Source organism: Sorghum bicolor, chromosome 1, assembly GCF_000003195.3.
Source record: "Sorghum bicolor cultivar BTx623 chromosome 1, Sorghum_bicolor_NCBIv3, whole genome shotgun sequence".
NCBI classification, from domain to species: domain Eukaryota; kingdom Viridiplantae; phylum Streptophyta; class Magnoliopsida; order Poales; family Poaceae; genus Sorghum; species Sorghum bicolor.
The window spans coordinates 63,961,661-63,975,029 of record NC_012870.2 but is presented as its reverse complement, the minus strand read 5'-3'; the positions used below and the strand labels follow the sequence as shown (position 1 = coordinate 63,975,029).

At 49.5% G+C, this 13,369-nt stretch overlaps 2 protein-coding genes and 1 pseudogene across 3 annotated transcripts; 2 read left to right on the top strand and 1 right to left on the bottom strand.

The window, feature by feature from the left end:
- LOC110432009 (phospholipase D alpha 1-like) lies at nt 1,693-7,131 on the top strand. 2 transcript variants are annotated; one of them, XM_021451929.1, is made up of 4 exons: nt 1,693-2,371; nt 4,319-4,378; nt 4,493-6,395; nt 6,481-7,131. In XM_021451929.1, exons 1-4 carry the CDS (start codon nt 2,252-2,254, stop codon nt 6,927-6,929), a joined length of 2,532 nt encoding a protein of 843 aa, XP_021307604.1. In that variant the 5' UTR covers nt 1,693-2,251; the 3' UTR covers nt 6,930-7,131. The 2 variants fall into 2 exon arrangements, with proteins under 2 accessions (XP_021307604.1, XP_021307603.1); XM_021451928.1 differs by having other exon boundaries at nt 4,487-6,395.
- Nucleotides 8,655-9,847, top strand: LOC110432386 (annotated as a pseudogene).
- On the bottom strand, nt 9,348-13,150 carry LOC8080455 (transcription factor bHLH144). Its single transcript, XM_021450769.1, has 4 exons — nt 12,811-13,150; nt 11,610-12,022; nt 11,380-11,524; nt 9,348-11,285 (listed from the first exon to the last, which is right to left on the bottom strand). The coding sequence occupies exon 4, from the start codon at nt 11,251-11,253 to the stop codon at nt 10,309-10,311; it is 945 nt and encodes a 314-aa protein (XP_021306444.1). The 5' UTR covers nt 11,254-11,285; nt 11,380-11,524; nt 11,610-12,022; nt 12,811-13,150; the 3' UTR covers nt 9,348-10,308.

Below are 13,369 nucleotides of genomic sequence, written 5' to 3'. Positions count from 1 at the left end.
TTGTCATTTCGGTCCTTGGCTCGATGAAATTCTGGACAAATTTCTAGAATGCACTATATCCAAAACAGGAGGGATGTGAGCTTTCTACTGTGCTTTATTGCAAAACAAACAAATACAAGAGTGTAGAAACCAAAATCACGAAACACAAAAAGGTTACGAAGAAGATAAGAGTCTAGAATATAATGCAGTATTGACCACACCCGGCAACAGGTGGAAGATAGCCAAAAAAAAGTAAAAGGGAAAAGTGTGTGAACCTTTCAGGACCAAACGAGCTTGCCCACTCAGGACTTGTTTAGATGTGAAATCTTTTTGATTTCACTATTGTACCATTTTCGTTTGTTTGTGGCAAATATTGTCTAATCATATACTAACTAAGGTCAAAAGATTCGTCTCATGATTTACAGGCAAACTGTGTAATTAGTTTTTGTTTTCGTCTATATTTAATGCTTTGTGTATGTGCCGTAAAATTCGATGTGACGAGAATCTTGAAAACTTTTTGGTTTTTGGGGTGAACTAAACAAGGCCTCACTACTCACGCCTTGTTTAGTTCGCCAAAAGTTTTGGTTTTAGTCAATGTAGCATTTTCGTTTGCATTTCATAAATATTATTCAATTATGTATTAACTATGTTCAAAAGATTTCGCTCGTAAATTATAGACAAATTTTATAATTTGTTTTTGTTTTATTTATATTTAATGCTCTATGTACGTATCCAAATATTCGATGTGACGAAGAATCTTGAATTTTTTTAAAAAACTAAACGATGTATATATCCAAAGATTCGATGCGATAGAGAATCTTGATTTTTTAAAAAAAAAAACTAAACAAGGCCTCATCGGTTGTAGTTGTAGTTGTAGTTGTAGCCCATGAGGTCGCCCCAGCTCGCAAAGTGGTCCGGAGCGTGTGGACCCGGCCGGCCGGGAGCATTGAACCTGGAACATTAGCTATACGATCTTTTTGCACGATGCATGAACAACAAACAACGCTAGCTAAAAAAAAAAGGTAGTTTCTTCTGCATCTTTTTGTGGAAAACCAGGATTCAGCAGCCTGGGTCAAATTCCGTCGTCTCCCGGATCGAGAGAAAGAGAGGAAAAGATGGAGCGACGACGACGTGAGCTGTCACCCCTGTATGATCGCGCTGCGCGCGCGATTGGTCATAGCACGCCTCTCTGCGTGCGCGTCTTGGATTGATCATCTAGGGCCTAGTTCACCCTAAAAAACTAAAAACTTTTTCAGGCTTTATTTGGATGTAGTCGGATTCACATCAATCCATATATATATATTAGAGTGGATTGGAGTGAAACTTAAACTAAATTCCACCTCAATTCACTTCAATACATGTGGATTGAGGTGAATCCGACAACATCTAAAAAATGCCTCAAGATTTTTTGTCACATCAAATTTTGCGACATATACATAGAGTATTAAATATAGATAAAAATAAAAACTAATTATATAGTTTGTCCATAATTAACGGAGCTTTTAAGTCTAGTTATTCTATAATTAGATATTTTTTATCAAATAAAAACGAAAATGATACCGCAGATCTAAACAAGGCCTCGGTACCTTTCTGAATTCTGACGAAGACTTCCGAGGCACCCAGAACGAAGAGGAGAAAGCAAGCGCGACGACGACGCGCATCTCGCGAAACTACCCCGGTCCCGGTGGAAACGAAAAGGCAGTAGTATCGGCGGACTTGTCCTTTACTTCTCTGCGTGTGCGTGCTCATAGTCATGGTCCGATCCCTTGCCCCGATACTCCATCAGGAGCAGTCCTCTCATTAGCTTGTCGGGGCTTCTCTTGTATTCTCGGATTGTCGCTGAAGCAAGGAAGGAGGGAAAGCTAGCGCCAAGTGACTGACCCACAGCCCACAGCACCCTGTTTCTGTTTGTTCTCTAGCTTCTCCTCGCCGCTTTGCTCTCATCTCAGCATCCATATGGGACCATGGATATTATATGGTAGGAGTAGATCATATCCTTGCAGCCAGCCGCAGCCCGCAGGTAGGTAGCGTGCTTTCTTGGGGTCGGCGGCTATCGTATCGTCGTGCTGGAGGGGCGCGGCAGTAGCTAGTGTGTATATATATACTGCGCGTATACCTTGTGTTGGCCTCCCTCATGCTCATCGGCTCGCCCGCCCGGCTGCCCTCCACAAGAAGCTAGCTTGGGCAGGCAGCAGAGTCTAGCTAAGGCGGCGGCGGAAGAGGATCGGGTCGGAGGAGGAGATCTCGATCGAAGAAGCCGCGCCCAACCAACATGATGATGGCACAGCAGCCACAGACGACGCAGCTGCTGCTGCACGGGGTGATCGACGCCAGGATCCTCGAGGCCGACCTGTCCGTCACCACGGACGGCAAGCTGCAGCCGACCAAGAAGGTACGTATATACACTGTATATGCTCTGCTACGCTCTGCTCTACTTGTGCATGTTGTTTCTTGAGAGAAAGCAAAAGGCCTCACTTAGGGCGTCCGCAATGATATATTAGTTACGTAGTTAGTTAATGTGGAGGTAACAGATATAACTAAGAACTATTTTCTACATTCTTGTATTATTGGACCCGTATGCTCATCTTAGGCCTTGTTTAGATGCACCCAAAAACCCAAAACTTTACAAGATTCTCTATCACATCGAATCTTGCGGCACATGCATGGAGTATTAAATATAAATAAAAATAAAAACTAATTACACAGTTTGTCTGTAAATCGCGAGATGAATCTTTTAAGCCTAGTTACTCTATGATTGGACAATATTTGTCAAATAAAAACGAAAGTGCTACAGTATCAAAATCTAAAAAGTTTTTGGATCTAAACAAGCCCTTACATGTTCTTAGACTATGTGAAATATATCAGCTATTTATTTATTCGGTGACTACTCTCTTTTACTTTTTTCTCGCCATGTTAGATCTAGCTAGCCAAATAGCTAACCATTGGAGGATGCCCTTACCCATCTACTAAATAGAGTCGCTATGGAAACGTATTCGTCAAACGTTTTCAACTTTGACTAAATTTTTAGAAAATATGCAATATTTACATCTCTAGATAAGTTTATTATAAAAGCATATTTAGTGATCTAACTAATGGTACTAATTATGTATCATAGATATTAATATTTTGTTAAATATATTTTGTCAAAGTTTAAAGTTGCTAACTTTTTGAGAAGCGAGAATGACTCTTTTTTTTAAGACAGAAGAGGGAGTAGGCTAGTAGTGACTGGAACTCCCTAGGATGTCCAACTCTCTATCTAGACTGACCTAATTTAGAGAGGAAATCACAAGTATCATAAGAAAAACATTTTTTTCTTTTTTTTACTAGCATATCAAACATGTTCGTGTGTTATAATGTAATACCCAATACGGAATCGTACTTCGTACTATTGCTAATTGCTCTAAGTCATATGAGCATCAATAATAAATCTTGACTTTGAATCACATACTTGACACGGATGGTGTAATTAAAGACAAGGTTGCTATATCAAATTTGAATTAGGTCTATATATATGTGAAGGATGGACCGAGGTGGGTTTCTAAAAGCGGCGGATTAGATATAAATATAGATATACGGAGTAAATATAAATATAGATAGATAAATAGACAGATAGATATATAGAGTCATAAAGATATACATATAAATATAGACTGAGTTATCTAGATATAGACAAAGCTATATATATAGATTTTAAATATAAATCCTTAGTCGATCTTGCTGCTGATCATAAGTTCATAACGATCTCTCTTTTGGTATGAATGACCCTGCTGCCAGCTGAGTGGAGCCAACTGATTTTTGTTGGGCTGGGTCGACGGAGAGCCACGCACTTTCGGCCTTCTTTGTACAAACAACTTTTCCGAAACTATGGCCACTTTGAGGAAACTAGAAATTTTAGCCACCGGTCGTGTCATAGAACTACAGCAATGTCAATTGTATGCATCACAAAAAATAAATCGACCTTTATTAATTTTTGTGTCAACTATATACTCCTTATAGAGGGTTTAAGTATAATTTTGTGATACGTTGAACCGGTGTACGTCCGCGTTGTATACCGTGTAATTTTTTTTTAAAAAAAAAACTGCTTAGAGTACAATAAGTACTCGCTCCAATAATGGACTACATTTATACAAGGTTGAAATTATATTAGTAGATTTTTACGGAAATGTGATATTTAAAACAAAGGTGTGTTTTTAACGATGAATATACTAGATATACTAGCATTTCATTGTCAGTCTATCAGTTTATACACTGATATATGATGATACGAGCTTGGAAAGTTTGGCTGGTACAAACGGGAACAATCATATTCCTCAAATATTTTGAACTTGTTTGCAATCAGACTTTGATGAAGAAGAAGGTCTTCTCATGGATCAGGAAGCTGACCTTCTGCAAAGGCCAGGTTTTTCTCACATCCTCGATTCTTGAATTGTGGTACTTGGTACTACACCTGCCATCCTTGCCATGGCACGGTACATGAACCCCCCCTCGCTATGCGTTTTGGGCGCAGCAACAGCTGGAGAATGCCATCGGCCTGGGCACGGACGGCAAGCTGTACGCGACGGTGGACATCGACAAGGCGCGCGTGGGGCGGACGCGCATGGTGCCCCCCGTGCACTCCCCCAAGTGGGACGAGTCCTTCCACATCTACTGCGCGCACGACGCCAGCAACATCATCTTCACCGTCAAGGCCGACAACGCCATCGGCGCCACGCTCATCGGCCGCGCCTACCTTCCCACGGAGGGCGTCGTCGCCGGCCAGAAGGTGGACCTGTGGCTCCCCATCCGCGACGAGAAGCGGCAGCCGCTGGAAGGCGGTGACCAGATACGCGTCCAGCTCCAGTTCACCAACGTCGCCGCCGACCCGACCGCCGGGTGGGGCACCGGCGTCGGCAGCGGCGCGTACGGCGGCGTTCCCTACACCTTCTTCAAGCAGCGCCGCGGCTGCCGGGTTCGGCTGTACGAGGACGCCCACGTCGCCGGCGACTTCGCGCCGCGCGTCCGGCTCGCGGACGGCAGCTTCTACGAGCCGCGCCGGTGCTGGGTGGACGTGTTCGACGCCATCAACAGGGCCCGGCGGATGGTGTACGTCGCCGGGTGGTCCGTGAACACGGACGTCGTGCTGGTGCGCGACCCGCGGGAGCCGTCGTCGGCGTCGTCCGAGAACCTCGGCGAGCTGCTCATCCGGAAGGCGAACGAGGGCGTCGCGGTGCTGATGCTGGTGTGGGACGACCGCACCTCGGTGGGGCTCGGCCCCATCAAGCGCGACGGGCTGATGGCCACGCACGACCAGGACACGGAGAGCTTCTTCCGCGACACGCGCGTGCAGTGCGTGCTGTGCCCGCGGAACCCCGACAAGGACCGGAGCTACGTGCAGGACATCGAGACGGCCACCATGTTCACGCACCACCAGAAGACGGTGATCGTCGACGGCGGCGGCGGCAGGACGGGGCCGGAGTCGCCGCCGGGGCTCGTGAGCTTCCTCGGCGGCATCGACCTGTGCGACGGGAGGTACGACACGCAGGACCACCCGCTGTTCCGCACGCTGGGCACCACGCACAGCAGGGACTTCCACCAGCCAAACTTCCCCGGCGCGTCCATCAGCAAGGGCGGGCCGAGGGAGCCGTGGCACGACATCCACTGCCGCGTCGAGGGCCCCGCGGCGTGGGACGTGCTGGAGAACTTCGAGCAGAGGTGGAAGAAGCAGGGCAAGGGCGACAACATGCTGGTGGCGCTCAACAAGGCGTGGGCGGAGCGCGAGGCGGCCGCCGGCGACGCAGAGTCGTGGAACGTGCAGGTGTTCCGGTCCATCGACGGCGGCGCGGCGGCGGGGTTCCCGGAGGGCTCCGCCGACGCGCCCAGGGAGGCCGCGGCGCTGGGGCTGGTGAGCGGCAAGGACCACGTGATCGAGCGCAGCATCCAGGACGCGTACATCCACGCCATCCGCCGGGCGCGGGACTTCGTCTACATCGAGAACCAGTACTTCCTGGGGAGCTCCTACGCGTGGCGGCGGCAGAACGACGGCGTGACGGTGGAGGACATCAACGCGCTGCACCTCATCCCCAAGGAGCTGTCGCTCAAGATCGTCAGCAAGATCGAGGCCGGCGAGCGGTTCGCCGTCTACGTGGTGGTGCCCCTCTGGCCGGAGGGCGTGCCGGAGAGCGGCTCCGTGCAGGCCATCCTCGACTGGCAGCGCCGCACCATGGAGATGATGTACAGGGACGTCACGCTGGCCATTCGCGCCAAGGGGCTCCAGGACGACCCCAGGGACTACCTCACCTTCTTCTGCCTCGGCAACCGCGAGGCGCCGAGCCCCGGCGAGTACGTGCCGCCGGACCACCCGGACCCCAACACCGACTACGAGAGGGCGCAGCAGGCCAGGCGCTTCATGATCTACGTCCATGCCAAGACAATGATAGGTTCAGTCAGTTAGTCCCGATTCATCTAGTCTACAATTACGAAACAAACAATATGCTGATTAGGATGGTTCATGTTTGTTTGCAGTGGACGACGAGTACATCATCGTGGGATCGGCCAACATCAACCAGCGCTCCATGGACGGCGGCCGCGACACGGAGATCGCGATGGGCGCGTACCAGCCGGGATACCTGGCGACCAGGAACCGGCCGGCGAGGGGCCAGGTCCACGGCTTCCGAGTCTCCCTGTGGCAGGAGCACCTGGCCCAGGCGGCGGCGGCGGCGGCGGGCGGAGATCTCCTCCGTCCGTCGAGCCTGGCCTGCGTGCGCCGGATGAACCAGGTGGCGAAGCAGCACTGGGACATGTTCGCGAGCGACGCGTTCCGGGGCGACCTCCCGGGCCACCTCATGGCGTACCCGGTCAGCGTGCTCGACGACGGCAGCGTCGTGGCGACGACGGAATCCTTCCCGGACACCAACAACGCCAAGGTGCTCGGCAACAAGTCCGACATCCTCCCGCCCATCCTCACCACATGATTTAATCATCGATTATATTGACCACCCGCCGTGGAATTGTTGTTTAATTTATTGTTATGAAGCGCAAGTGAGAGAAGCAGCGTGTGTGTGACAAGTGTCAAGTGGTAATGCAACTATTGTAAATACCATCGACGTGTGTTGTGATTCATATGTTAACAAAAGCAGAATAATTTAAAAGCTGAAACCTGAACCCTCTTGTTCCTGTTTCCGAACAAACACCTCACATGATTGTTGGCTTTCAACCAAGAGCATCTTCGAAAGTTTTCCTAAGACTCATTCTCTAACTATCGTTCAGAAAATCATTTAAATAAAAATCACTTTTATACATTTTCATTCTTTAACAGTTTTTCTATATTTTGTGCACAATCTAGAGAGGCAAGCTCGATGTCCACCTTTAGCTATCGAGTAATCCAGAATAGAGGGTGTCTATATTTAGATATCCAATTAGCGAAGCTAATGGAGGGTATCTGTTCACCAAAATATCTATTCCTAACAATTATTAAAAAGAATATAGAGAATCTCTTAGAGTTGCTCTAAGAGGTTTTTTTAAGATACATGTTGAGTATCAACATATATAGTATTTAAGAAGATGAGAGTTTCTGGCAAGTTGCGTCTACGACCAGTAGATTTTGGGGATGGAAAGATTATGGACTACTCAGTAACAAAAAGAGCAACAATTTTGTAAAAACCTTCTGCTACAGAAGACTTCCAACATGAGAGCTTCATCATGTATTTAAGAGACTAATGTGTGGGTCCAAAACCTTCATCTTGCATCCAACATATTATTTTTTTTATAAAAACATTAAAAATTCCTAATATCTAACACTCCCTCCATTCCAATATTATTCGCCGGTTTTTGAATTTTTTAGATACACGTAGCTTTTATCATGCATTTAAATATACAATGTGGGTTTGTTCGATTGCCGAATTAGGTTTGCATTGTATATATCATATTTTAGAAAAGAAGGTGTCTGGTGAAGTTGCATGAGCGGATACAACAAAGATGGGATGCTATTTGGTTGACTATATGAATGGATACGACCTGTCTGTCTTATGAGACTAGGTCTAGAACCTTCATCCGGCATCCACCAAGCCAAGCCCGAGAGTGAAGCTCAATTTAGACGTATCTCACTAGTTTCCATCCCTGTTCAGATGTCTCTATATGGTTCTGGTCATTTATTTTTTCTTTAAAACAAATTAGCGAATAATACTTTCAGTCATGACTTTTTCAGCCAAGCGAACATATACTAAAAACAATGAAAGACTTCAGCCGAATATGTCAATCATTCGTTTTTCTCTCACAATAAATTAACTAATAGTATTTTGTATCATGACTTATCAACCAAACGAACTCCCCCTTGTTTTTAGAGACCGCAGGAGAAGAAAGTTATTTTGGGTTAGATGTGGAACTTGCGAGCTTGTTCTCACTGTGGAGACTTGGGTTCCGGCCGGCCCATCGCAGGCCAGCGCGGGCCGCACCCATAAGGCCTGGCCTGGCTTCGCCGTTGCGTGACTTCCGATCAGAGATCGAGAGAAAAAAAAAAAAAAAACCGGAGGGAATGTGTTAATTTGGAGCCACCGCGCACACGGCGGAAGCGGAATGGCGGGCGGCACACGCGCCGAGGTGACAGACAGTGGGAAACCGCAAGCAAAGCGTGGCGTGCCGCGTGCCGATCCATCGCTCATGGTGCGGCCGTCGCATGCACGCTGAAAGCTACATCCCCGATGTCAGATGAGGGCGCACGAGCGAGCGACGAGCCATCGCATGCGATGATGCCAACATTGCCAAGGCGGGCGGGCGGGCGGGCGGGATCCGCGGCCCGCCCGCCCTCCGTTCCATCGCATGCGAATGCGATGATGCATGCCTCTCCCGTGCTCCTCCTACCCTCCCTCCGCTTTGGCCCCCACCTCTCTCCCTCGGCGCACCGAACCAAACCGAAGAAAAGCAGGCGCCCCCGCCTGCCACGACACTCATTCCGCCGCGACGGTCGCTGCACGCTCCGTCCCCCCACGCGTGCCGCCCGGTGCTGCTGCTGCCGCTGCCCACACCCGCACTCGGAATCCCTCCGTTCCCGGCCGGCAGACCCCAGGCGGTGGTTCCCAACCTGGCAGTGGCAGTGGCAGCGGCAGCGACAGTGGCACGCACGCACCCTCAACAACGGACGACGACGGGACGAGGGAGAGAGAGAGGATGATTCATCATGCAGCCCCAAACAATCATTGCCAACAGGACAACAGGAGACAGCATAGACGCACGCACACTTGACGAGCAAGGCTCCTCCTCCTGGCTCCAGGACGTGCACGCAAAACAGGACTACCTGTACAATAATGCTGCGCCTCCTCCACTGGCGTACTAGTATAAACAGTAGTACGCACACCAAGCTAATAGCTACCAAAGCAAACATTATTCTGGGCAGGTCAGAGCCAAAGCAACGAGTATATGGTATCATTACAGCGCGTATAAAGGCGTGGCAAAGCCATTCCACAAGCAATACATACATACATACGTACTCTATAATGGTAGTGGTGGCATATGCATCAGCGGGTTTGATGACAGAAAGTAAAGCAGCGGCAGCGGCAGCAGATGATGAAAGGCGCAGCGCAACCGGTGTGTGTGTGTGTGCTGAAGTTGAGCTCCACATCAGGCACACAACACTTTGTTGGACCGGCTGGACCCGCAGGAAGGAACTCTATACCACACGAACCCAACCTCCAGCCATCTCATGTGTCATCGCCTTTGGTAGCTGGGTCAAAAGCCATGGACGGCGAAACACCACGGCAGGGCGCTTTGCATGCAATGGGCCTCCTTTCCTTTCCTTTCCCCCACTCTGCTTTGGATCACGCTCAGCAAAAAGATGTTTCTAGCTTTGCATAACATACAGATGTTGCTCCGACCCACGAGGGCCTTTTGAGGAAGGTGAGTGAGTGAGTGATACAGGCAGGTACTACTGGGGCACCGACAGTGACATACTTGTTAGCTGCTGGTATGAGAAGATCTGGAGCTCTCAGACACAAAGATGGTGGTAGGCTAGCTTACTGGAGAGCAGCATAGGTGGCCAGGAGCGCAGCGTCGCTCCGTGGTGCTCCGCCACAACCACAATGGAAGGAAAACTCGCACGCCTTTGCTTCAGATGAAGTACTACTGCAATGCTGCGTGCCAGTCATTTGCCCACAAATATCATTAGAGCCATGTGGGTACAAGGGAAGCCAAGAAAGCAGCATTGAACCTTTTCTTCTTCCGTTATTCACCTCTGGCGCGTCCTGAAGCACCAACCTGAGCTATCTTTGGCATCTTCACCTTATTACCAATGTGATACTTCGTATATGTAGAACAGCAGAAGCAAGCGGCTTTGAGAACTAAATCACAATTGTCCAGGAGCTAGAGGGAGACGGCTCCCAGCGTCTTGACCTTCAGCTTCAGATACTGCAAGTAACAGATTGCTTCATCAAGAACAGCAGTGGCGTCTTTGGCAATGCCCCCAGGGACAATATTCCTGAGCGCAGCAACAGTCTCTTGGATCCTCTCTCTTCTTCGCTTCTGATCATCGGGGCTGTCACCTTCTGCTGCTTCTACCTCCCCCAGAGAAAACTTGTGGTCACTTTCCACTTCACCGACGCAGCATGACTGCGCATCACAGTCGTTCACAAGAAGCTTCTGCTCGATGGAATGATCAGGCCTTGCTGAACTGGCAGTGTCAACAACAGACTTGTCAGTACAGGAGCTGAGTCTTCTCTTCTTGGCTGGTGGTGCAGAACCTGCGGCAGCACCAGCACTGCCCACTGACTCAACGCTCAGGGTGTCATTCTCTGCAGCAGATTGCCTTCTGACTCTGTCGAGTTCTTGCAGTTTTTCATACCCTTCATCTGAGTCAGAGTCCAGGAGTGCATTGATCTCATCTGAGTTCTCATGAATACCCTCAGTTTCTTCTGCTCCAACATCAGTTACATTAGTCTCGTTGCTACCTTGGAGCTCTGGCACAGGATCCAGTGGCCCTTTGCTCAGCAAAGGAGCTGCACTAGGAGCATGGTTTTCCTTCTGGTAGAAAACTAGAGGTCTCTTACGTGAGGGATACAGTGCAGGCAACTCCAAACTTGGTGCCAATGTTGTGGCATATCTTGGAGCTATTGAAAGAGGTCTCTCAGCAATTGATGCTGTGAAAAATGGCACAGGTGCAGCAACTGTGTTCAGATATGCAGGCAATGCCACCGAATTGGTGTTAACAAGCCCAACATCAGGTGGGCGGAGATTGCCGCCAGAACCTTCAGTGTTGAATTTCCATGGAGGATTATGCCAATGGCACCAGGGATTAACCTTGTCCCCCATGAACAAATGAAACAACTACCGGACAGAACTACCTGAGATTATCAAGAAGAAACTGAGTGTCAGTATATCAATATCAAATAGAAGCAGGTAGTAGCAGCAACATGAGTGAAAGAATGATGGTTTTACCAGCAGAAATTTCAGATGAATGGGAAGTTCTCCCACTTCAATTGTAATGGAGAAGAACCTAAAGCAGCAAGCTTATTCAGCAGCAGATGGAGAGCAGAGAGAGAAGCTACGTCACAGGCTTGAGGAGATGACGGAAGTACTCGGCCTACAGCAGATATACCAAAGCAATGTCAGGACCATCAAGTGAAGAAAGGAAATCCTTAACAAATGTTTGCATTTTGCTACATTACCTGGCAATTTTGCAGCAGCTGGAAGCAAGCAATTACTCTCACTGTGATTCCGTTCTCATGCTTAAACACGCGGAATCTCGGCTGAGCAGCTGCTTTCCACACCATTAGTACTCCACTCCGTTCTCCTCAAAAGCTTTGGCCAAACAACCACAACGGCCTAACAGCAACGCCAACAACCGGGTGGGGGGTGCCTTCACAAGCCTATAAATCAGGAGGCGTGCGAAGGAAGGAAGGTCTCCGGTAGCCGGGGAGACGATTTACAGAATCACACGGCAGTAAAGGTTCAAGGAGATCCCCCTGCGGAACACATCAACGGAAAGACCAAGCCACCTCATTCTGCCAAGGCTCTTGATGAGCAGACTGTGCTAGTGTAAAGTCTTCAGTTCTTCTGATTGATTCCCCACCAGAGCTACCTGCGCGAATGGAAAACCCAGGTTCTTGATGAGTTTCCTTATATACTGAAGGACACAACAATACTTTCATAGGAAACGTAACTAAAGTGTGCTGGTATCAGATTTATGCTCTGCAATCCGTTAGACTACTGCTGTCTACTAATCTACTACATATGTGAATGTGATTTTGAGAGCCATTTGAGAAAATGAGGCAAATTGACTGGATTTTGGGCAGTAATGTGCAATCAATCCAGGGTGAAATTGGCAGGCAGCTCCAAGATCCGGGTGACCATAGAGCGGAATATTGCATAAGCTTCTAAACCCTTGCAGTAGCTCAACGAAAGGATTAATTAAGAGCAAAATTGACATTAGCACGTGTTGACAACCATAAATGCCAACAGCACGCTTTTCCTACAGTAGCGTTGGCCGTTGTATATACACAGAACACTCCCAAATGAGACTAAAAATCAGTACTAGGCCTTGAAAGGGCCGATTCTAGCAACTATGTAACAGATCGATCGATGTGGCCGTAGAGCTGAAGCCGGAACCCTTCCCATTATCTAAAAAATGAAATTGGGAGGAAGGGGGCGCAAACGGAAACCAATGCCTAAACCCACCAGTTTACCTAGAAGAAATTCCCGAATCACTAAGCCATTCTTCAAGACGGCACCCACAAATTTGGCCCCGAACCTGTCCTATCAGTATCGCGCCGACACCGCACTCAAAACCCCCACACGAGTATCAGTATCGCGGCGACCACCGCACTCAAAACCCCCCACACGAGCAGCCGAGCAGGCCACAGAACTCACCAGATCGAGGCGAGCCCTTCCGAGCGAGGAAGAAGAAGCGGGCGACAAGCTGGACGGAGAAGAGGAAGTAGTAGAGCACGCGCGCGAAAGAAGGCGCGGCTGCGACTGCGAGGCGGAGCGTGCTCTCTCGCCTCGGTGTCGGAGACTCGGAGGAGGTGGTGGAGGCGTGCCGCGTCTCTGTGGGCGTGGAAGCGGCCGCGCGTGCTGGCTGGCTGGCTGTGGCTGTGGCTGCCTCGCCACCTGCTCTGCTCTGCTCTGCTCTGCTCTGCGCTGCTCACGAGAAAGAAAGGGCGGCTGCGGGAGGCAGGCAGGGGAGGAGGGCTGGGCAGGGCAAGCGTGTGGACTGGAGGGCTCTTATGGGGCGGCGCTTGACGGAAATGCCCCTGCGGAGTGCTGGTATTTCCGCGCGTGCACTGTCCGTCCGGCTGTCCGAGTCATGCCATGCCATGCCATGCCATGCCACGGCAAGCCTGCCCGAGTGCCCGGTGGCTTTTGGTTTTGAGGAGGCCGGCCACCCGGACCCGCTGGCGCTGCGCTATCATTTCTCCCAGCTCCCGCG